General features: G+C 37.3%; 1 protein-coding gene and 1 long non-coding RNA gene across 2 annotated transcripts; both read left to right on the top strand.

The window, feature by feature from the left end:
* The first annotated feature begins 725 nt into the window (after nucleotides 1-725).
* Nucleotides 726-16,012, top strand: LOC128202830 (coadhesin-like). Its single transcript, XM_052903984.1, has 7 exons — nucleotides 726-783; nucleotides 2,708-2,923; nucleotides 5,773-5,928; nucleotides 10,043-10,213; nucleotides 14,979-15,149; nucleotides 15,313-15,483; nucleotides 15,804-16,012. The coding sequence occupies exons 1-7, from the start codon at nucleotides 726-728 to the stop codon at nucleotides 16,010-16,012; spliced, it is 1,152 nt and encodes a 383-aa protein (XP_052759944.1).
* Nucleotides 16,013-16,292: 280 nt separating this feature from the next.
* Nucleotides 16,293-18,575, top strand: LOC128203118 (uncharacterized). The gene is made up of 2 exons (XR_008255865.1): nucleotides 16,293-16,408; nucleotides 18,420-18,575. It is a non-coding gene; the product is annotated as an uncharacterized LOC128203118 (long non-coding RNA).
* The last annotated feature ends 8,290 nt before the right edge of the window (nucleotides 18,576-26,865 follow it).

Genomic DNA, 26,865 nt, shown 5'->3' with positions numbered 1-26,865 from the left:
GACTATATACAGGCTTTCATAATGCCTGTAATTATTTAAGTGCATTTTAAGGCTTACAAATGTAAGTTTTATTTTATTTTCAGTAAGATACAAGTTATGAATGGTTTAAAGTTTAATTTTTAACGATAAACTTTTGATTTTATTTAAAATTTACTACAATTTGATTCGTGTTATGTAAGGTGGAAATATTAGTTAAGTCTACAGATTATACTGATGTGTAGGGCGCGGGGGCAGCGGTTTGTTTTAAGCAGATTGTATTTGCTTGCCAAAAGATATATTCATTAACATAGGAATAAGGTATACCAATGTGTTAGGAATTATAAACAATCCTTATAAACCTACTGCCTGAAAGAGAAGCATTCGATTCGTGTATGTCGTTTTACATCCCATATAAATAAACATTAAAGTTGCCACTAATAACTTAGTAATAAGGGGTAACCAAATGGCGCAAACCCCGAAGGGCTGGCTATAAGGACTACAAAGGGCTGTGACTTAGCTAGGCTAAACTCTACGACTGAAATAACCCTTTATACACAAATATATCACAATTTTACAAGAAGATATAATGCAACATAAATACACTTGATGGTTTTGTTGAGATATGCATCATGTCCATGGTTATACGATATTCACATATCTTCATATGTTGGTTTACAAGTATGAAGCACGCGTTGTTTTTATGTCAGCATTCAGATGTTTTAATTTTGTTTTTCACAGGCTCGCTAATGGCGTCAAAAGAGATAGCTCTGGTTCTCTTTATATTTGCCGTACTACACGTGGCAGGTGAGTCTCGTGAATTAATTTCCAGCAATGTTCATCATACAATCTAACATAGCGCTGGTGACCTGGCAAGTCTAAGCCGTGCAGAGGACAAGTTTCCGATGTGAAAAACGGCTTAACTAAATAGTTAGCTGACAGTGTAGCTACAAGCGAGTCCTTCAAAGGGCGTCATTTCCTTCTCAAGCTTTCCACCACTTCAACATTCTGGATGAATGATTATTGGACTGGAATATACTACACTTCTTGGTTGGAGTAAACTTCCTCATTTCGGCTACACAACTTTTCTTGCTCGGGTGAACATTTCCAAGACTGGCTAACGGAGCTTATATTAATTAACCACAAAAGTGTATTTCATTCCTAATATTATTACCAAGGATAGTCATATCTGTTTTTAAGATGAAACTTACAGCAAATATTAAGGTGAACGAGTGTTACTAAGTACGTCTAAGCTAATGACCGGCTAAGAAACCACTAGCGGACTACCCTCTCCCTAACTGTAGCGACCGCTAGCGGATCCCTGATCCACGACCAACATGTACTGTTTAGCAACCACTATGTAATCCCCTTCTCCGCGAACAATGCAACAACCAGTCGCGGATAGCCTTGTCCATAACCAATGTATATAATGTAGCAACCACTTGCGGATCTCCCTCTGCCCAACCATTGTGTACTGTGTAGAAAACATTAGCGACCCACCGATTTCTCACCCAATGTATGCTGTGTGCCGACCATAACCGGAACACCCTCTTCTAAATAAACCAATTTATACAGTAAAATAATCACTGGCGGGACATCCTATTCCTGGCTTATATATACCCTTTAGCAACCACTATCGGACCTCTCAATTACCAATGTATACTCTGTAGCAACTATTAGCGAACCGTCCAACGTTCCAAAACAAGTGTTGCAGCCGCTAGCGCCCCCGCTTCCCGACCAATGCATACCGTGTAGCAAAATCTATCGGATGGTTTTCTCTCCTATCAATATATACAGTGTTTCATCCAAAATTGGATCACCTCTCCAAGGCCAATAACTTATGTGTCAGGCAACCACTAGCTGATCCCGCTTCGCTTGCCATTATATTTATCAAAGCATACAGAAAATACGCATGGTAGAATATAATGTCACTTGCAAATCAACCTTTACCGTCAATTGTATACAGCTTTTCCCACTTCCATCCAGCCAATGTATACTAAGTAACAACCACCTATCCAATACCCCTCTGGCCGACTAATGTATACAGATTAGCAACCACTATCAGATACCCCTCTGTCCGACCAATGTATACTGTGTAGCATACACTATCGGACCCTCCCCGACAATGTAAACAGTTTGGTAACCACTATCGGATCGCTCTCTACCCGACCAATGTATACTGTGTTACAACGACGAGTGCACCCTATTTTCTCCCTGGCCAACGTATACAGTTTAGCAACCACTATCGGACCCCCTCTACCTGACAAATGAATACTGTGTAGCTTAACCGGCGTACCCCCCTCTCTCCGACCAATGTATACTGTGTAGCTACTACTAGCGGATGGGGACACCCCGGATATACCCCTCTCTCCTCCTTTTATCGACACAATAGAGTCAAATATATATATACATATTTTAATCATGTATTCAATGTTTCTGGTTGTTAAAAAGTACGTTTATCAAAACAACTATTATTCTCAATTAAGTTTTCAGACTAAATTAGATTTTCAAAAGATAGTACATCTACATTTGTAAAATGTGTTTAACTCTACATCGTATGCTAGTGTGTTTACCTTCCTATTTTGGAATTTTCCGTAATTTGAGTAATGCAATTGATACTATGCATGACAGTTTTCTTCTCTAAGACTACCTAAGTTTTATATTTAAATAACAGTTTTTAATACAAAAATAGTAGTATCATTTTCGATAATTTTTGCCATTCATTTCTTAGGTGCTGTCACATCTTACACCTGGGGTAAATGGGGTCACTGGGGATCGTGTGACAGTAACTGTCCAGACAGCAACGACGGCACGAAAACCCGCACCCGAACGTGCTCCTCCCATAACAGAACGGGACTCCACACCACAACACATTCAGTTACATACATCCACTGTGGCACCTCGTCACAGAGTCAACAGAACACACACTGTAATGTTTCCTGTCCCGGTAAGAAACCTAAAGCTTTCCGCCAACTCGGTTTGGAACAATAGGAGAAAATATATTTCATCTATCAATCGGTATTTAATCGATATTTCTAATAATTATCTATAATAACCTATAAACTTCGGAACTCCTCGTTTTTATCGAAAACAACCTCGAATGTATATGGACGGTTTACATACTCAGAAATCGGTATGTATAAGCCCGCTGCAAGTAGATCGCATAGTAATTTAGTTTAGCAGTTAAAATTAATGACTTAAATCTTGGAAATCTCAATTATGTTTGCAATAATACACTTCACTGGCAATCAATTTAAAATTATATCAATAAATACAAGCTAATACACTACATTCAATTAATGATTTAATTAAAAAAAATACGAACTACTTCTGCTGATGTACCGGCATACTTCCGAAGTTGTTTTTGATAACAGAGGCCGAGGAGTTCCGAATGAACCTATAACACTCGATTCCTCATTAAAATTTGTTTGAGATTCTTGGACTTGTTTTCAAATTGACGTTGCAATTTTATGAACGTATCTTAATAGAGCGGCCTTTAATTCGCACTATTCAGAACCGCATATCATCAAACGTCCAATTGTATAACCCCGTCGTTGTCATGTTAAGAATTAGATCTGACGATACCTGTTTTCGATTTGCGGTTCTAAAGACAAAGGGTAAATATTGTAGAAGTAACAAAGAAGCCTAATTAATCTGTCATGTTTTACATATCTGAAGCACAATTTCTTTTGACCACACAATACTTCGTCCCTGCCTTCCAAATATCATTTCGAACCATACAGCAAGTCCGAAAAACGGACCTTTCGTAGCAAAAGAAAGAAAATAAAGAATACATTTACATGTTTGCTATGCCTTAATATTTTGCAATAACTACCTTCAGATTACATGTGGATGCCATGGTCTGACTACAACAGTTGTAACGCCACGTGTCACCCAGGAGATACTAGGGCTAGCGGCTACCATACTAGCTTCAGGTTACCACTTAAAACCATTTATAAATGAAAATGTTCTTTACATGCATTGTATATGTGACAACGGTATAATGCAATTCAAATATGAAATATGTACAACTCAATATGTTGGTGTTTTTGTAATTGTTACCAAACAGGGGAAAGAAGCTAGTTTATACGGATTGTTTTTAACTCGATTGTGATGACAACTGTATTCTTCCATACATCATGTCCATTTCTTGGCAGGAGTCATTACTAGTGTCCTATTTAATAGATCATGAGAAACTACCCCTTATGGGAATCGAACCCGGGTAAGAGCTGAACACCTCTTCCACTAATACGTGACTCACATCCACAAGATAGTTAAATAGGTAAGTATGCATTGACGTTTTGCAATATATCCGGAAGATGTCAGAATCAAGACCGTATTAGTTATGAACGAGGTTTAATTGTTTTTATCCAGGGAATGCCACCACGTGCATAACAGTGCGAGTGGTCCTACAAGCCATCACTCGGTGTCAATCAGATACTGCAATGGCACCGACCTTCACGCCAGCCAACAGTCGCATACACGTTCATGTCATACGATGTGCCCAGACCCAGGTAATTCAGCTTGCATTCTTTATCGAATATTCTTTGCCCACGAAAAACGACAAGACAACAGTCTATATGTCGATAGTAAATACGTATGGTGGAATATAAGGTCATGTTGTGATTTTAACATTTCATTTTTGTTGGCAATAAAAGGCCAACACACGACAATATACCTTTGAATGAAATGAAAGCGCTAAATTAAAACGATTAACAACAAAGGCTGGCGATAAAAAGCAAGCAAATTTGGACCATGCTCAAATGACTGGTGACAAAAAAACGCGTCCCATTATGTTTTAGTAAAGTTAACTATTTTTTTTTGTATGTATATCCAAATCACTTATCTTAACCATTTATACGCGTTTAGCTTTCATTTTTAACATTCCTAATGATTTGCCACGTTTGAATTCGTCATACATGAAGAATGCGTTTAACAAAAACATGAGCGAGTACCAATCTGCGATTTTTTCCCTAAACAACATGGCTAAGTTTTCATCAATAAATACATGCATCATATTTCTTTTAGAAAAAAGAGCTTGTTTGTTATGTGAAATTTCTATTCCGACAAATGCTCAGGTACTGTTTGTAAAGCGCAATGCTCCGCCCACTTATCTACCTCATTAGCATATAGTGAGTAAGTGATCCAGTTTGGAATTACATTGGTATTTCCCAAACATATCTTTCACTAAAAGTTTTACTTGGACCTCGGGAATATATTTGACATTATACGAGACTCTATCATAGTTATATACATGTACCCACTTTATTTTTCTCTAATTATTTAATCCTAAGTGGCACTTAGGCTTTAAGCACCTCAATAATTTAAATTACCGAAACTATATAACGTCCCACCCCCTGTATGAACAATGTTGCATTGTAACTACACTGGTTTTGATTGAATATTTCTGACGAATAGAACGCGAGAGGGTCCGTTTAATTAAGTCACATGATCGATTCATAAACGGATTTGTAGGAGCGTCTTAGGTGGCAACAAAATACAGTATGTGTTCGCTTAATTGTGTGTCGTATTCGTAAAGTGCACATATGACCCTAAGATAGTTTCACTTTGTGACTGAGATGTATATTAGAATAGGTCGAGTAGGTCACGTGTGTTTCATTAAAGGATCTTCGTTATCTACACAATCATAACTTGATGAATAACAGAAATTACCACTAGTATAGTTAGTTCACAACTAGGAGCCGTATTGTATAAGTTAGTAAACCCAGTGCGTAGAGTTCATTATTAAGTACTGTATGAACAATTGTGTTATCATATGTATATTTTGTCCACCAGTAAACGGAGGTTGGGGCGGCTGGACATCATGGAGCACGTGCTCGGTCACAACGGGGACGGGTAGCACGGAGCGATACCGCAGCTGTAACAACCCGGCGCCCGCACATTTCGGCAAGGACTGCACGGGGATTAGCCAGCAACATAACCCATGCACCGGTAGATCATACATGTTGTATATACATACTTCGTAAATGAGTCAAATATTCACTGAAACTATTGAGTTTCAGGATACATATTTATCCAAATTTTGCAGTGATGATTATCCGGAAAATTATTATTCAAACTATCAAAATATAATTTCCTTTTTGACATTTTTAAATACTAGCAATAGTACTGGCGTAAATCGTTTGGGAAAATATCGTAAAAATATATGTATGCATATTCAAATATGATGATCCTGTCCTTAAAAATTCTTACCAGAACTATACTTAATAGATACATGCATTATTTCTAGTAAACGTTTGGAGTGACTGGACCGCCTGGAGCCAGTGAACCGTCACGTGCGGCACCGGGGAAAAATTGCGCATGCGCCATTGTGTAAACGGAAGCCGATGTAACGGCGCAACTGTAGACAAGGCTTCCTGCGCACTATTGTCCTGTTCTGTAGGTGAGGACTGAATGCTTGTTTTATAGTCCCCCCTACTCGATCTTTAGGTAAGGGCACATACAATAAATGTGGTCTCTTCTTGCCCTGTTCTGTAGGTAAGGACTTAATGCGTGTTTTATTGTTCCCCTCCACTCGATCTTTAGGTAAGGGCACATACAATAAATGTGGTCTCTTCTTGCCCTGTTCTGTAGGTAAGGACTTAATGCGTGTTTTATTGTTCCCCTCCACTCGATCTTTAGGTAAGGGCACATACAATAAATGTGGTCTCTTCTTGCCCTGTTCTGTAGGTGAGGACTTAATGCGTGTTTTATTGTTCCCCTCCACTCGATCTTTAGGTAAGTGCACATACAATAAATGTGGTCTCTTCTTGCCCTGTTCTGTAGGTGAGGACTTAATGCTTGTTTTATAGTCCCCCCTACTCGATCTTTAGGTAAGGGCACATACAATAAATGTGGTCTCTTCTTGCCCTGTTCTGTAGGTGAGGACTTAATGCGTGTTTTATTGTTCCCCTCCACTCGATCTTTAGGTAAGGGCACATACAATAAATGTGGTCTCTTCTTGCCCTGTTCTGTAGGTGAGGACTTAATGAGTGTTTTATAGTCCCCCCCACTCGATCTTTAGGTAAGGTCACATACAATAAATGTGGTCTTTTCTTGCCCTGTTCTGTAGGTGAGGACTTAATGCGTGTTTTATTGTCCCCCCCGCTCGATCTTTAGGTAAGGGCACATACAATAAATGTGGTCTTTTTTTGCCCTGTTCTGTAGGTAAGGACTTAATGCGTGTTTTATAGTCCCCCCCGCTCGATCTTTAGGTAAGGGCACAATCAATAAATGTGGTCTCTTCTTGCCCTGTTCTGTAGGTGAGGACTTAATGCGTGTTTTATTGTCCCCCCACCCGATCTTTAGGTAAGTTCACATACAATAAATGTGGTCTTTTCTTGCCCTGTAGAGTAGGTAAGGACTTAATGCGTGTTTTATTGTTCCCCACCACCCGATCTTTAGGTAAGGTCACATACAATAAATGTGGTCTCTTCTTGCCCTGTTCAGTAGGTAAAGACTTAATGCGTGTTTTATTGTCCCGCCACCCGATATTTAGGTAAGGTCGCATACAATAAATGTGGTCTCTTCTTGCCCTGTTCTGTAGGTGAGGACTTAATGCGTGTTTTATAGTCCCCCCACTCGATCTTTAGGTAAGGGCACATACAATAAATGTGGTCTATTCTTGCCCTGTTCAGTAGGTGAGGACTTAATGCGTGTTTTATTGTCCCCCCACCCAATCTTTAGGTAAGTTCACATACAATAAATGTGGTCTTTTCTTGCCCTGTAGAGTAGGTAAGGACTTAATGCGTGTTTTATTGTTCACCCCCACCCAATCTTTAGGTAAGGTCACATACAATAAATGTGGTCTCTTCTTGCCCTGTTCAGTAGGTGAGGACTTAATGCGTGTTTTATTGTCCCGCCACCCGATCTTTAGGTAAGGTCACTTACAATAAATGTGGTCTCTTCTTGCCCTGTTCAGTAGGGGAGGACTTAATGTGTGTTTTATACTCCCCCACTCGATCTTTAGGTAAGGGCACATACAAAAAATGTGGTCTCTTCTTGCCATATTCTGTAGGTGAGAATTTAATTCGTGTTTTATTGTCCCCCCTCACCCGATCTTTAGGTAAGGGCACATACAATAAATATGGTCTCTTCTTGCCCTGTTCTGTAGGTGAGGGCTTAATGCGTGTTTTATTGTCCCCCCTCACCCGATCTTTAGGTAAGGGCACATACAATAAATGTGGTCTTTTCTTGCCCTGTTCAGTAGGTGAGGACTTAATGCGTGTTTTATTGTTCCCCCCACACCCGATCTTTAGGTAAGGGCACATACAATAAATGTGGTCTTTTCTTGCCCTGTTCAGTAGGTAAGGTACTTTATGCGTGTTTTTTTGTTCCCCCCACCCGATCTTTAGGTAAGGGCACATACAATAAATGTGGTCTTTTCTTGCCCTGTTCAGTAGGTAAGGACTTAATGCGTGTTTTATTGTCCCCCCCCCCGATCTTTTGGTAAGGTCGCATACAATAAATGTGGTCTCTTCTTGCCCTGTTCTGTAGGTGAGGACTTAATGCGTGTTTTATTGTCCCCCCACTCGATCTTTAGGTAAGTTCACATACAATAAATGTGGTCTTTTCTTGCCCTGTTCAGTAGGTGAGGACTTAATGCGTGTTTTATTGTCCCCCCACACCCGATCTTTAGGTAAGGGCACATACAATAAATGTGGTCTTTTCTTGCCCTGTTCTGTAGGTAAGGAATTAATGCGTGTTTTATTGTTCCCCCCACCCGATCTTTAGGTAAGTGCACATACAATAAATGTGGTCTTTTCTTGCGCTGTTCTGTAGGTAAGGACTTAATGCGTGTTTTATTGTCCCCCCACTCGATCTTTAGGTAAGGGCACATACAATAAATGTGGTCTCTTCTTGCCCTGTTCTGTAGGTGAGGACTTAATGCGTGTTTTATTGTCCCCCCACCCGATCTTTAGGTAAGTTCACATACAATAAATGTGGTCTTTTCTTGCCCTGTTCAGTAGGTAAGGACTTAATGCGTGTTTTATTGTTCCCCCCACACCCGATCTTTAGGTAAGTTCACATACAATAAATGTGGTCATTTCTTGCCCTGTTCAGTAGGTGAGGACTTAATGCGTGTTTTATTGTCCCCCCACACCCGATCTTTAGGTAAGGGCACATAAAATAAATGTGGTCTTTTCTTGCCCTGTTCTGTAGGTAAGGATTTAATGCGTGTTTTATTGTCCCCCCCCCCGATCTTTTGGTAAGGGCACATACAATAAATGTGGTCTTTTCTTGCCCTGTTCAGTAAGTAAGGAATTAATGCGTGTTTTATTGTTCTCCCCCTACCCCACCCGATCTTTAGGTAAGGGCACATATAATAAATGTGGTCTTTTCTTGCCCTGTTCTGTAGGTGAGGACACTTATAACTAATGTGTGTGGTCTTTTCCTGCCCTGTTTTGTAGGTAAGGGTACGTTTATTTCATGCGTGTGGTCTGTTCTCCGCCTTTTATGTAGATAAGGACACGTATAACTAATGCTTGTGGTCTCTTCTTGCACTGTTATGTAGGTGAGGACACGTATAATTTATGCGTATGTTTTTTTTCTTGCCCTGTTCTGTAGGTAAAGACACGTTTAATAAATGCGCGTAGTCTTTTGCCACCAAAGCAGCACTGTCTGATGTGATATGGTAGTCATGATTTTTTGACCGCGTGCTTACTATGAAATTCTATTAGAAATATAATATGTATTATTAACTTAACTCATATCCAATGCAATGTTTGTGTTTTGTTCACCTTTTTGTCGATGATGTAGTGTCAGGACCAAATCATTTACTAATCATTCGAAAGGTGCATCACTTTCCATTGTATATGACCGAAGTAGACAAAGCATGGAACGCGAAAATTACACGCCTTTGTGACTCTTTTTACTATTTGGTAATAAGCCTGGTAGAAACGTGTTTCCTTTTGATTAATAATTCTATCATGAAAGGCTATTTTAAACTTATTCTGCATCGTTTTCTAGTTCTAACGTTATTATCAAAATAAATTCAATCACAATCAGATAACAGCAAAACTAACTTAACAACCGAGTTGCGATATCTGACTCTTCGTATCCCTAGATGGCGGGTGGAGCACGTGGAGCGATTGGAGCGGCTGCAGTGTCACATGCGGGTACGGAGGCCGCTATCGAAACCGAACATGTGATTCCCCAGCGCCTCTCCATGGTGGACGGCCTTGTGCGGGCGTTGACAGTGATATCGATGTATGTTATGATGTTGCATGCCCAATAGGTAAGTAATTGCGTTCTTTTGGTTTCAATTTGCAAGATTTGGAGGTGATAAGCAGGCCAAAACATGTGATATTCAAGGCCGCTCAATGGCCGCGATTCTGAATGGGTAACGATATGTAGTGAGATCGATAGTCACAGCGATGAGTGATTATGTGGTGGATGCGGCATGAAAGTAACGGCCATTTGCCGTAAATTGCAAGTTTCCATAGCCCTCATTATTGTTAAAAATAAAAAGCTGACATGATGCTATATCCACGCTTAAAGAGCGATGACTGACCATCAGAACCATACATTTACGGTGGAACGTGACTATGATTTTTTTTTCGAGTTTCTGTTTGAAAATTGGTATACGAATAAAAGAGCATATGCCCAGTTAGGGACTGTTTTTACTTTTTTATTATTCGGAACAGTTTTGAATCTACGAGTCTTCAAAATATACCACTGACGTCAATTTTGAGACGTCTCTCATATTTTTGCGTTCCAGCTACAATAACCGATATTTTCATCAATTCTTCGTTTACAGCTATGAAATTTCAACGTCAAGCGCGTCTTGTGAAAACGTTCACGCTCATATATTTTTCGTTCTCTTGTTGAACGTTATTGTTTCTATATTCGTCTATAACGTCATTTTTCGCGGGAAAAACGGCGTCGTGTTTCGCTGAAAAAAGTGCGCCTTTCTTTAATTCTTGAAAAAAAACAGCTCGTTTAATTTTTTTAAATACATGTATTCAATGTTTTATTGCAAATCTGCTGATATCAAGAAAAGGGTACCTCACCGACTTCGTTTTTGCGCAGTATCAAATAATCTAACCCCTATACCTGTTTCTTTTTCAATTCGTAGTGTATTTAAACTTTTAGCATGACGTTAATCGAATTGTTTTTGTTCATTAAATGGAAAGATTAGAAATCTTAGAGTATCTGATCAGTTTTATGTTAGTGATATTTGTTATTGTTGTTGTACATTACTAATTCCACTCAAGACGGGCGCTGAATAACCAGCTTCATAAGTCAATGAGAGGCTTTCTTAATTATTAAGCAATCTCATTTGCCGAATTATAATATTTTGTTAATACACATCAATACTCGTTCCAGTCACTATGCTATGAACTGCGACTATGCTGATTAGTGCTTTGTTTTTTTTATATATACATATACAGTAATAACACAACAATAAACGGTTCTAGTCAGTTCCGTAGCCAGACTTATAAAAACACCAAGGCAGAACGATCTATGGGGGTCCGGGGGCATGCCCCCCCCCCCCGTAATTATTTTTTTGCAAGAAGCGATTCCCTGCATTCTGAAGTATGTTTGTTCGATGGTTTGTGTACATTGAGGCAAATGAAGTGAGTCGAAAAGAGTTATTTTAGAGCTATAAAAATTATTAAATGCTCAAAAAAACACCGAGGCAGCTGCCTCGATGTGCCTCAGTGTAGCTACGGCACTGCTACTACTTTATTAGCTACCAATTTTTTTATAAGTTTCAGAAAAGATCTGCAATCATAAGGCTCTAAACTAAGCATTAGCATAGTAAAACCAGTGTGCGACACTCATTTCATACACGAAATATAACTTACAAACCAAAAATGATAATCGACAGAAATCTGCATTGTAATAAGCACAAACGGATCCCGGCAGTAGAGGGAGTGCAGCCCCCCCCCCCCTAAAATCATCCAAAGTTTTCTTCTGTATGTCACTATCGGCGATGTATGTAATAGTATACAGATCTATATAATACGCAAATACGCGACTATAGAGTTCAGTGTTTTGAATCTAATCTTGATGTGGTCAATCGGTTATCGTTGTATAAAAAGTATAAACATATAACATACACTTAATAATTTCCACTAATAGGAGTAACCGTATATTGGACTAAGTTTAGTAGTGAATATAACTCTTGAACATTTTCAACGAGGGTCCTTTGTTACGCAACGGTTTGGGGAGGGGTGGGGGATGGTCAGTTCTTGACGTTAAAAATGATCGGTCATTCTTTGAACAGAAACAAAATGAGTCATGTGTTCAATATATAACGGGTCAAAATTGAATTAATTTAAAACAAACTAAAATTTTACAGTGAAACTCTTATTCACAATCAATATTCCACATGTATAACAAACAATTATTTTGACTGATAAACCCTTACTTCTTACTAAATAAAAAACTCATACAAAATATTATTCACAGATTACAATATTGTAACTGTTTATTTAATAGTAGAAAGCGCAAAAATGATTATTTTTTTTTGGTGTTTGCTAAAGGATTTACTATGGTGTCATATTTATTTCAAATTAAACTCGGTATTCTTTATAAGAACTATTGTTTTCGATATGTATTTATTCTTAAAGCCATATTAAAACAATAGTATTAGTTGTGGTAAATCGTATTTTTGTTTAATACTTGCGTTTGCACTGATTGTAAATGATCACATTGAATTGTTTCTATTATCTCATCTTATTAAGGGTTGTTATAGTTCACACAAATGCACTCACATGAACGCACGTATACGCCCACATACTTGTACATGCACGCACGCCCACGCACACGAAAACGCACATACACGCACACACACACACACACACACGCTATGATAAAATATATGTTCCAAATGGCTCAAAGAATGATCTTAAAGTTAATGTTTTTAGTGCAGTAAAATGTTTAATTTTGTTCATAAATGCATCGTTTGTTTTAATCCATAACGAGTTATTTTGTTTTCCTGACTTTCAAAGCTTCTGGTGCGTACAAGCAACTTTATGAGACAACTTTCGGTGATGCATTCAATGCCCACAATACAGAAGCCAACATAGCTACCTTATCCCTGCCGTGCGTACAATGGCTGTGCACGCGTGCGTTCGTGCGTACGTGCGTATGTGCGTGCGTGCGTGTGAGAGCGTACATGTGCATGTGAGTGTGCGCGTGCGTGTGTAAGGGTGTGCGTATGATTGTTTGTGTGTGTGTGTGTGTGTGTGCGTGTGTGCGTGTATGCGTGCGTGTGTGTGTGCGTGTGTGCGTGCGTGCGTGCGTGCGTGTGTGCACGCTGGTGTGTGTGTGTGTGTGTGTGTGTGTGTGTGTGCGTGTGTGTGTGTGTGTGTGTGCACGCGTGCTTGAGTGTGGGATGGTTTGTGGGTGCGTTTTTACGCGTGCTTGCGTACGTGACTTTATTGTACGTTTTGTGCTTGTGTTTGTACGTAAACTATAACAACCCTTAACAAAATGAGCTTAAAGTAACTATTTAATGATGCACACTTACTCTCCCATCTCAACTCAACTCAATACCTTAATTTCCCCATGGCTGAACATAATCACAATATATCCAAACATTGATAGACATAGAACATAAATAATAGTACATAAAATAATAGTACAGTTTAAAATTATAACAAATTGGTGTCAAAATATTTATATAGGTAGGATATAGCTATACATAAGTATAAATAAAAAGCTTATATTCTGCATGCAAATAAATTAGTCTATTTATCTTCCATGATAGTAAGGTCGTATGTGATCTGACGCTTGGAGGCAGAAATCTTGTCGAATACAAAGGTTCTTATGTGAAATACCGAGTTGATTTGAAAGAAATGAGCATAAAACATGGTATTTTTTACATTATGAGATTAGGGTAGACACAATCACATTAAAATCATATCGTGACGTTCACTTCATTTCATTACGTTATGTCAAAATTGACCTTGTTATACATATTTATGCATGGATTTTGGATAAGCATGTCACTTTAACTATCGTTCATTTATAATCAGTCCTTTAATGATTTAATAATGTTAACTATTCGGAATTCAACAGAAGAAAACAATGTTGAAATATCAATTTAACAAAAATTAACAACAACTGTTATATGTTATTGATCAGTGGGTTATTGAAAACTAAGCTCTTAATAGCGTAAATAATACTTCGATTTACGTCATGCTAAACGTTTTATAACAATACGTAATGAAAAATAACAGGTATAGGGGTTAGATTATTTGATACTGCGCAAAAACGAACTCGGTGATGTACCCTTATTTTGAAACATTGAATACATGTATTTATAAAAAATCAAAAATTAAACGAGCTGTTTTTTCAAGATTTAAAGAAAGGCGCACTTTTTTCAGCGAAACACGACGCCGTTTTTCCCGCGAAAAATGACGTTAAAGACGAATTTTAAAAAAATAACGTAAAACAAGAGAACGAAAAATATATATGCGTGAACGTTTTCACAATACGCACTTAAGGTTTAAAATCCTTAGCGGTAAACGAAGAGTTGGTGAAAATATCGGTTATTGTGGCTGGAACGCAAAAATATGAGAGACGTCTCAAAATTAACGTCAGTGGTATATTTTGAGGAGTCATAGTTTCAAAACTGTTCCGAATATTGACAATGTAAAAACAGTTCCTAATCGGGCATACGCTGTTCTATTCGTATTCCAATTTTCAGACAGTAACTCGAAAAAAAAATCATAGTCGCGTTCCACCTTAACACTTCCAAAAACGGAATAAAAATAATCTAAGACTTCACTCTACCGAAAGGACGTTCTCGCAATATGCATGAAAACCGGCTACTGAGTGAAATTATCGATGTGTAGGAAAGTCCAAAGACAGACACTTGGTTCCCACAGTTTCTGCAGTATTTCAGCAATTGATGTACTGCTTGCCAATGGTATGATATCTACTATTACCATCTTACTATTTTGCTGAGAGAAAAAGTGTTTTTAATTAAAAATTCAGAATGTAACTTTGAGTAAAAGCATCCGATGTGGAGTACTCTGCCCTTCCAGACGGTGGGTGGGGTAATTTTACCTCGGCTGGCTCATGCAGTGTCACGTGCGATGTGGGTGTGGCCTACTCAACCCGGAAGTGCGATAATCCCCCGCCACAATTTGGTGGCAAAGAGTGTGAGGGTTCCCCTGCCTCGTTTGAGAAATGTGAAATGCCCGGATGTTTAAGAGGTAGCTACCCTTTCCGCGTCATTTTGCCAAGGAGTGAATATTTACAAATCATAAATCATATCAGGTAACTGCTGTAATTGCATACTAGTCTGGTTTGTATCCGAATTGTGTTGCTACACTATAAATTCACGAAAGCTTAACATTTTAAAACGTTCTCACCTAGACGGAGGATGGACAGGTTGGTCTAACTTAACTTCCTGTAACTCTATCTGCGGAATGGGGATGCAGCGGACGCTCCGAACGTGCACGGCTCCCGCCCCCGCCAATGGCGGTAGAGAGTGTACAGGCGAGTCCATGCTCTCCCGCGAGTGTGACAACGGGCCATGCCCATCGGGTAGGTTCATTTCTGTCGGCTAGGTTCAAGTACCCCTAGCAGTTTGATGTTTTATGGTATGTTGATTATGTCGGGAAGGCGAATTTGGCATTGACATTTTCTAATGTCCCCGATTTTACCAAAGAGCTGTATATACATGCTCGTCGACTTTGTTATTTTAACCTCAAAAATAATTACCCTAATGAAATATTGTGATCATTTTCATAGGCAATTAGTGAATTACATCTATGTATAACATACTTTACCACGATCGAATAAATTGAAAACAATGCCGTATTACTAACAGACGCAAGCATAATTTCAAAATCACCCCCTTTTAGACATAAAAGGATGTGATGGAACACTGCTTATGGATGCAATGCGCGGCGCCCAGTCCGCAGACTTCAATTGCTATAGCACTTCCGGTGCGGATACTTCCGGTTCGGGTAGTTCCGGTATAGACCCTAAAGGCATGATTTCCGAGATGTGTCTGGCACCCGACAGCGACGCCTGGATAATAGGCGTTCAGGTTTCACATTTTGTTTATTAATTGCTTTAAACATACGAAATTAAACTACGGCACTAATTGAAGTCTCGCTATGCCGTGTGACATGTTACCTATTTCAGAGATTTTTAAAGCAACCGCCGATTCAATATACAACCAGGTTCATTCATCTATTCACAAAATATAATTCCTTCATTGGTCAAGGTACCTTATTACTTTGAGGATAACTATTACTTGACGATCTGTCTCAAGCTTAAGGTGCATCCGGGTCCATTGGCCTTCAGTATGTTTGCTTTAGAATCACTTGATTTGTTTTCATATTTAAAGGTTTCTTCTATTTGCTCCCAACTACCAATCTACTCTCCCTTGGCAAGTTTAGAGACCGGATCACGGAAACATAAATACGCTATACTCCTGGACTGTTTTCAAGAAATCCTTACGGTGAGATAATTCATAATGCAAGATGGTAATCTAAATAGGTTTGATAACAATATTTGACTAAGTCATACCCACCCAGTAAATATACATTGACCGTTCCAAGGCGGTACCTAACAATCCTTGATAAACATACCTAGTTTTTTTAGAGATAGTATGTATGCACTGTGCTGTTTGTGGAGTTTTGTGCTGTTCTTCCATGTTTCTTGTTTGTGATTTTGTGACATTAAACGGGATTTCTGTTTAAACTTTTTGCAGCTGAGCTTTTTTCTGTAGTTTTTCACACAGCTATTTCTAAAAACGTTTTAATAAGTCATATGTTATCTCAGTGTGTTGCCTTGTGACATTTTTGTGTCTCTCGCTGAGTCTCGTTCAGGACTTGAACCTACAGTCTCATGAAACGGTTATCGTTATGAATTCTATGTATTGGTCATTGTTATAAGAAACCACATACCTCTAGACGGTTAGCATTACGTTATAGCTACTTGCGATGTATTTGTATTCTGTTCACTATAATAAAAAACCAAGTGCCAATACACACGGATACCGTTTAAGTTACGGCTACTAGGGATCTCTCCGTATTGTTCATGGTAATAAAACTATTTCACAAAATCATGTAATTCAGAAGAATGTTGCTCAAAATTGATTCAGATAAAAGTTAGGATCGATTATTTGTGTGATATTTTGAAACGCAATGAAATGTTCATAATTTTTTATACAATATCAAAATAACGATTATCTGAAATATTATCAATATTTATGCGAAAAACTACAGAAACAAGCTCAGTAGCAAAACGTTTAAACATAAACCCGGTTTAATGGCACTAATAGCCTTTTTGCCACAGTCAATGAATGATCAAATGAGAGCTGCCATGCCAATAAATGACCCTCAAGACACGCTATAACACAAAATCAAAACAAGCAAAAGAAAAAACCAAGCACATTGCTATACTCAATCCAACTTGGAAAATGGAAACGGGTCATACCATATAGATAATACTTTATGGAAATTAATCAACACATCTTATTATAGATGCACCAATTATGTTACTCTTAGAAGTTTTCAATACAATTTTTTAAACAGAATTATACCTACTAACAAAGTGTGTAATCTTAAATTTTAGTTTATGTGATTTTTGCGGGGAATACATCGAAACACAGGAACATATATTCTGGGAATGAAGAATTACACAAAATCTATGGTCTCAATTAAAAAGAAAAATTGATCATTATCCAAACTCGCGATCAATTTGAACTTAAAAACCATAAGCTTTGGCATCTTTGAAAAATTACAACATAAGACAAAAATGAACTTTTTATTACTGCCAATGAAGTTTATCTTTAGCATGAAAAACATAAACACTATACCAACCTTTTCATTTTTATGAACTATGTTAAACTTAGAGATAAAATAGAGCGCGAAACAGTTCTAGTCAACAACAAAATAAACTTCCATAAAAAGAAAGGTATCTGCTGAATAAATGCATAAATACCTCCTTTCTATTATTTCTATCCTTTCTATACGTTCTACCCTTCTCCATTATCATCTTCTTATTCTTTTTTTCTTTAAATATTAAGATATTGAACGATTAAATAACTGCTACCTTCTTTGGCAGTCACCTATATACATTTATACCTTTTTGTACAATATGTTTTTGCCTGTGATATCACTCACACACCAATACTTAAGAAACAGATATTATGTAATACAAATAACAAGTACGCCATATAAATGTCTCAATTATATGTATACATATGTTTGCAATGTGCTGTGTTGTATAGTATTTGTTTGTAATGAAAAATAGAAAAATGAAATGTTTTACTTGTTAATACAATGTTTTATTATGCTAATTATCGATACATTTAACAATCAAACAATAAATCAATTACATCCAATAATGCATTCTTAAAGTTTATGTATTGTTCTTTGAAACTCATAGATTCACTGAAATAGCCTAATCGTATAAAAAATCCTTTATTATACTATTTTATTCATCAAACTATTTTACCCTTACAGATAGCGACAATGGATTGTCAGGGAGCAATACAGAAAGTAACTGTTGATCTAGAACAGGCCCAACAAGAGTATCATTTGCTGACCTGGTGATGGATGTTTGATCTGTTACTCGTATATGTTGTGTTGAAGAGTTTAAATAAATATTTGAAACGCTAATGTCAGCTATAGTATCAAGCTGTTTGACCATGAAGCTTCTGTCATAATCGTATAACGTCAATTAGCCGGACAAAAGCATACCTTTTTAAAAATCGCTCATATATTTTAACAATCGCTCGAACGATTCAAAAGAATTACTCCAAGGTTATTATACAATCGCAAACATGTTTTAAACGTGCTTACAAATTGTTAACTGTCTAATGTATATTTATATGGATAAAACCTCTACAATATAATATTTGAAAGATGCTTCTGCGTACCTTGAAATTTTGTTCAATTTAAATTAAGACATAGAAAGTGCACGTGTTAATTCTTGTATATTCACAACAGTAACCCTTATGTTGGAATAATAAAGCTAATTTTGTATCTTCAAGTACATAAAGATATGTGTACACACAACATACTATATTGTATGGATTACAATCATTAAGAAATACAATGTAGTCATTCCACAGTTGTCTGCCTCGCACACTTGATGGATCACATAAGATGTTATTGTCCAAAGGATTTTTTACAGGCATGGTTATGTTAGACTTTCAGAAAGCTTTTGATCCTGTGGAACATGGCTTTCAAATTGATATAAACCTATTTATAAGATCAAAATATCCTTCAAAAATACCCCAAAAATACCACAAACATCCGCCGTTTTGTTCCGCACTTAACATGCTCCTCATTTGAAAATCTGTAAAAATACCTTACTTTGAACCCCGCTATTTGATCTCCTTTCACTATTGAAGTTATTTTGTTTACACCACATATTTTAAGAAGCATTTATGGTGGACCGAAAGAAGTTTACTTAAAATAATCAGAGGAATACTGTACATTTTTAAATAATATTTCACATGAATAAAATTTAGCTCCTGTATTTTAAAATAAAATGTGATTCAAGTATTTTCGAACGAAAATTGTTCTATGTTGTTAAGTGAAAAAAGCAGGTCCGCTAGTTTTCTACATTGTCCATTAATGTTCCATGAAATAATATCCAAATGCTCTTCCTAACCCCCTTATTAGGGAAATGTTTGGTTGGGGTTTACACTTAATTATTGATGTGAAGTTTGTCCCCAGAAAATCGTACACGATCTTCTTTCTGTTTTTCGGCATGAAAGATTGAGTAGAGTTTCTGCCGTGCGTCGCGCCACTCCACGCTTCTTCAGGTCGTCTCTTGCTGTAGCCGCCGCCTAGCGGACATGTTCACGTTCATGATAAAAGTTGAACTTGATAATGTTTGGGCGGGGTTTCTTAGATCGTTCAATAATTTTCGACCTATGTGCCCGGTCAAATAAAATGTGATAAGCCTTAATGGTCAATACGTCTTTGATAACGATATTTACAAGCTGGCGCCAATCAAGACTTTCTTTGTGAATAGTTTATGCTGATGGGACCGGCTCCTGTTTGGCTCCACCCTCTTCACACCTTGTTGAGAATGCGCTGTATTCTCTGGAATGCCATACAATATTAGGCTTTCGTTCATGCGACGAAATTCAGCATCCAATATCTTGTCGTTGGCATGTTCATTGGCCATTTTTCTAAAGAGTTGGTCATATCATGTAGCGGTTTACAAGATGTTTGAAGATGTTTAATGTCATATTTTGCTGTCTGAATGGAGTTTGCATGTTCTTCAAACTTGTTCCTGATAAAAGAGAACAGTTTCTACATCTGTGACGTCAATAAAGTGTTCTAGCGTTAACATCCGCTTCATTTTAAGATGTCCCCTTATTTCTTTTAACAGAATGTACCTTAGAATATTTATGCGAAAAGCTACAGAAACAAGACCAGTAACAAAATGTTTAAACAAAAACCCAGTTTAATGGCACTAGGTAAACGCAAAAACCATAAAACATAAAATCACAAACAAAAAACATGGAAGAACAGTACAAAACTCCACAAGCAGCACGGTGCATACATATTTTATATATAAAAAAACAAGGTATGTTTATCAAGGATCGTCAGGTACCGCACAACCTCACTCTTATCCCAACAATCCCGAAACCGAAACTTATGATGCGTTGTATTTGTAAGTTATATTTTTGTATGTCATAAACTTTAAGAAATTTAATTAGTTGTATTAGATAACAGATACCATGTTATTGAATGTTTTATTCAAACACATCTATCAAATAGCAAACATGTGTAAGATATGCATGTTGAGATAATATGAGACAAGAAAACAGCATAGTACAATGGCGAAAAATAGAGCATGTTACATGGAATAGACATATGATATACGGACATCCGTAAGTAAAGGATGCCAACAAAACGGTATCAGAAAAAATACAATCTTTGCTAATGTTAGAAAATACAAAAAAAAACGACCACATACCAAGCGATATTTCAATACTTATTAGGCGAACATATTTGCGTACACTTCTTGTCTTCCTATATTTCTTAATGATACCCTCCTCTCCTGGTGAGGAACTGGTGATTTATTTGAAACTTTTCTTGGTGTTCGTCGAGGGGTATGTTTAAGCCCGTAATTATTTCGACGCCCGTTTCTTTTTTGTTTTTACCTACACAATTTAGAATATTTATTGAAATTTTAAGGGTGCCAAAGGAATAGATGTTGATACATTTAAATTATTTATATTGATGTATGCAGATGATTTTTGAAGCTATTTGTAAATAAGGATAAGACGAACACTTTGCATTTAGAAAAGGCGGTAGACTACCATAAAATTTGCAATTTCATGAAAGTGACTCAGAAATAGAAGGTGTGTCAAACAAGGTATAATTGTTCTCATAAAGTAGGGCTCTTTTATGGATTGTTATAAACACTTTCAGGTCTGGCAAATAAGACTCTTTGTAAACTGAAAAAAAATATTCAGAGCTTAATAAGCATATCAACGGATCATATGTTAAATTTGTGAAATAAATTAGCGCATCTTATTTTATGGTTATGAGGTTTGGGGATTTTTTAGTGCTAGCAATATAGAAATAATGCAAACAATGTTTTATAAGAACTGATTAGGGGTAACAACCTCGACACAAAGTGAGTTTGTATGTGGTGAACTAGGAAGAATATATTTGTATTCTACGTGATTGACATGCATTTTAAAATATTGGTTCAATATGTTACATTGCAGTGAACGAAAGTATTCAAAGATCATGTATAAAACGATGTAAATTGAAATTGGAAATCACCCACGAAAAATTAAATGGGCAGTATATGTAAAACATATTTCATGTAATTATTGTTTTCATGAGGTCTGGATTTCCCAAGGGGTGGGCAATACAAACACATTTATCAGTTTTTCCCAGCGTCGAATAAAGGATTTATTTACAGCAGTTTATAGAACTCACCTAGAGCGTCGTTTTATAAAGTCTCGCAATTTTCGAGGTACAGGCATATTTGAAGAATGCTAACATTAATAGCATTAACTAAATTACGAATATCATCACACCGGCACTCAGTGGAGACCGGAAGATGGACAAATATTACAAGAGAAGATGGCTTATGTAGAGTATGCAACAAATTAGAAGATGAGTATCACATGGTAAATGAATTGCTATTGTATACAATCAAACAAAGAAAATATATCAATAAATGCTATAGGGAGAGATTAATACTTATGCAAAAAAACTGCATATAATAAGGGAGAGATCAAGACTGTTTAAGGCAGTTTGTACGTTAAAATATGAATTGTAAACATCTTAAAAAAATAGATATTCATATATTTAACGCATTTGAGATAAGGAAAATATATGTTTAAGTATAGATATCTTGTGAGTAGAGAATATGTGAGCATTCATCTGTAAAATTAAATCTTAGAAATACAATTTTGCATTAGAATTGGTACCCAAAGCAATAATAAGATCGACATAGCTTTACCCTATAGACCCTTCTAATTTTTCGTTTTCGCCTTTTAGTGGGGTGGGAATGGGACAATGATATTAAGGTTAGTTACGTATATAATTCTAGTAAAAAAGTGAATTAGTAGTTAGTATTTTTGAAGATGAATAACATAATAGTTAAGAAATATATCATGTATTATTACTAAGTAATACATTTTTGGTGTTATTTTTAAGTTTATAATATTAAGTTCGTCTTGATATCTAGAGCATGGATATAGTGCATAAGTCATGTGTCATTTTAATATGTTTTTCAAATAGTAGAGATATCTTCTTCTGCTTCTTTTTAATTAGTGACTTTCTCCTATAAACTATAACTATCACTCCCTATCTCCATCATCTCTTCTTCGCCTCCCCCACTTCCGAAGCTTGAACCCCTTCCCTGAGCGGCCATGGTGGAGGCCCTCTTATCACGAACGTCCTCCAGAAAGTCCTCTGTGATGTTGAGTGCCTGTCGAAGCGCCAGCAGGGCCAGGGCGCTTGTGGCCGCCTCGAGCTGCACCTCGTTCTCGTAGTTCTTTACCGGAAGGACGTTGTGACGTGGCAACCCTAAAAAATTGGGACATGACAAAATGGTATTTGAACGAATTGCAGGTTTTGCTTTGTAATAAATACTACTCAATGTATACTCAAGTATGTGAAAACATGTATATAACTTAATAAAAAAGAATTGAAATTTTCCACGCAACGAAAATGCATATGATATTATGGCGAATTCTTTCATTAAGTATTAGTGGTTAGGGTACTATTAAACTGATACAATTTTTACTCGGTATAGACATTTTACCTGACAAAATATTGCGTGATTAAACTTAGAAGTGAGGCGAAGGCTTTTATTATAAACACTGACAGCAATGACAGCAATGTCCAATTAAATACGTAACGGCTTTGGGTTAATAGGCATTTATAGGCGTGAAAACCTACCTAGAAGATCGTCAGGGCACTTCATATAACAAAATATCGCTTGATTATACATTTAAGAAATAAGGCACTCTACGGACTGGTGTAAATATATTGGAGTGACAACATACCTAGAAGCTTGGCAACTGTGTCCACGACTTTTTCGACGTTTGTGTTCCGGAAGACACTTGACACGTTTTCGGCGACCTCTGTCCACGCTACATCCACCTTTGTCAGCAAGACAGCCTGGGGGATACCTGTGGTTTTAAAATGAAACGGGTTTTTTTTCCAATCCATGTGACGATTTTATAACACAGTTAAAGGCGTACAATAAAAACTGATGCAACAACAAAATTAAATAGTGAATTTAGTGAAAAATATTTACTATTTTTACTTTTAATGCATAATCGTGTTTAACTGATTTGGCTTTTATATGATCAAACCAAAAAGTGCATATGATTTAGGAACAGATGACCACAACAGCTACAATACACCGCTTTGTATTAAAAATGAATACAATAAAGACTTAATATGTGCCACAATTAGTACAAAATACAAAATAAAAAGTAAACAAGAAACGCCGCAATGCGACAAAACCAGGTTTTCAATGATTGTCAGAAAAAAATCAGCCTTCGTTGTGAGTTTCAGGACCTTATCGTAATAACCAGGTATCACTTTGTAAACACTTGGTTAAAATATGAAAGTTGAGTTATAATTTGTCAATCATAACTAATAGTATTCTTTACCAAATGGTACATCTTTTTTAGTAACAGTGACCTTGATCTTGACTCTAAGGACCCCAAACTCAATTCCATGAAAGGTATCTAAAAACTCGTCATATAAGTTGCAATATGTCAATTCTAACTAAAGTTATTCGATACCATATGTGAGTTTGACCCACATGGCGGCCCAGCCTAAAAACGGCGTACGTCATTCTCATGACCAGGTTTTACTTTGAGAAACAATTGTGCCTGTTAAAAGTAATACAACAACTAAAATAATTAAACCAAAACGTTGAAAACGTAAATCGCCGTCCATAATTTGTTATCAGGTTTTATATGGAATTATGTAGCATATTTGTATGATGGCCCTAAACACCCGTGTCAAGTATTAAGTCAATCGAATGAAGGGTATAAAAGTGAAAACACGATTTCACCTCTAACTACTGGACCCAATGGGCCCTTAAACTGTAAATTAAGTTCCTAATTCAATCAGGGCCATAATTATTATTTAAGATGAAATTGTGTTATGTGACCAAATTGATAGATTGCCGTTAATAATTGTGTGAGGTGTTAAATCTGACACAATGAGTCCTAAAACTAAAATCTAATTACTAGCTTAATATACAATTTGTTCAACATACAATAAAATAAACTATAATACAATTATATTAGCATAATAACTGTATAAGAACAAATTTCTCTACCGTTTAAACCTATTGTATACGTGAATTATCGGTCTGCTTCATAACAACGCTATTGCGATTTTCACAACGTGTAAATATTACGCACAGTCATATTTTGGGATTCGCGAACATTTCTGCCAGCGAAACGTCGGAAATATTCAATTCGCGAAGTTTTTGACCAGCGAACATAACCACTTATACAATAATGTTAGTATAGAGTAAAAGCATATATAGCCTTTTCAGATAGCGCTAGACACTAACACAGTGACAGTTAAGAGTCATTACGCGTATATTATCATAACGCAGTAACCTTGCTTAAAGGTCGTAAAGAGTCATGGCGCGTATTACAGTATCAGATAGCCACAAACACTCGCACATTGCTCGCATAGAGTCATGGCGCGTATAAACAGCATCATATAGTGGAATACACTTAGAATATAATCGCAATGAGTCATGACGCGTATAACAACATCTGATCACCTAAAACACTTACACAATGGTCGCACAGAATCATAGCGCGTATATAAGCGTCAAAAAGCCCAATACACTCGCACAATGCTCGAAGGGGGTCATGGCGCGTATAACAACATCATATAGACCACTAAACTCGCACATTGCTAGTCATGGGTAAATGCATATAAAACAGCATCAGATAGCGCAATAGACTCACATAAAGCTTATAATGAGAAAATGGATCTTTATCAGCATCAGTAGCGCAAGTCAGACACACAATTTTGGAAAAGAATAAATGACCCGATAACATAATCAGATAGCGCAAAACACACACAATGCCAATACATAGTAAATGCAACTTTAACAAAGTGCTATTAAAGACGTTTTGCACGTCAGATAGCCCTAAACACTCACACAATACTAGAAAAGAGTCATCACAACCACAACAGCATCAGATATCGCAATAAACTCGCAGGTAGTAGGGAATAAACGCAACTTAAACAACAACAAATAGCGAAATACACTTTAACAAAGCTCGTAAAGAGTCAATGCACTTACATTTGCTCATCAGATTGTGCAATAGAGACACACCATACCAGTAAAGAACTATGCTCCTTGGGTATGCTCAAATAGCGCAATACACTCGCACAATGCATGTTAAGAGTAAATGCACCTATATCATCATCATAGCGCAATAAACGAACAAGATGCTCGTAAAGAGTAATTGTGCTTATAAGAGCATTTCCAACCACAAAACTCTGGCACAATGCTCGCACATAGTCAATGCGCTTATTACAGCATCAAGTACAGCTAAATAACAAGCACAATGATCGTGCAGTCATGGCGCGGGTAATAGCATCAGATATCACACAACACTCGCACAAATGCTCGTAGAGTCATGGCGCGTGTAATAGCATCAGATATCACACAAAACTCGCACAATGCTCGTAGAGTCATGGCGCGTGTAATAGCATCAGATTGTACAAAACACTCGCACAATGCTCGTAGAGTCATGGCGCGTGTAATAGCATCAGATTGAACAAAACACTCGCACAATGCTTGTAGAGTTTTGGCGCATGTAATAGCATCAGATTGTACAAAGCACTCGCACAATGCTCGTAGAGTCATGGCGCGTGTAATAGCATCAAATATCACAAAACACTCGCACAATGCTCGTAGAGTCATGGCGCGTGTAATAGCATCATATTGTACAAAACACTCGCACAATGTTCGTAGAGTCATGGCGCGTGTAATAGCACCAGATAGCGCAAAACACTCGCACAATGCTCGTAGAGTCATTGCGCGTATAGCATCAGATTGTGCAAAACACTCGCACAATGCTCGTAGAGTCATGGCGCGTGTAATAGCACCAGATAGCGCAAAACACTCGCACAATGCTCGTAGAGTCATTGCGCGTATAGCATCAGATTGTGCAAAACACTCGCACAATGCTCGTAGAGTCATGGCGAGTGTAATAGCATCAGATTGCGCAAAACACTCGCACAATGATCGTAGAATCATGACGCGTGTAATAGCATCATATTGCGCAAAACACTCGCACAATGATCGTAGAGTCATGGCGCGTATAACATCAGATTGTGCAAAACACTCGCACAAGTACTCGTGGAGTCATGGCGCGTATAATAGCATCAGATTGTGTAAAACACTCGCACAATGCTTGTGGAG

Source organism: Mya arenaria, chromosome 9 (assembly GCF_026914265.1).
Source record: "Mya arenaria isolate MELC-2E11 chromosome 9, ASM2691426v1".
NCBI lineage: Eukaryota > Metazoa > Mollusca > Bivalvia > Myida > Myidae > Mya > Mya arenaria.
This window is presented reverse-complemented; position numbering and strand designations above follow the sequence as displayed.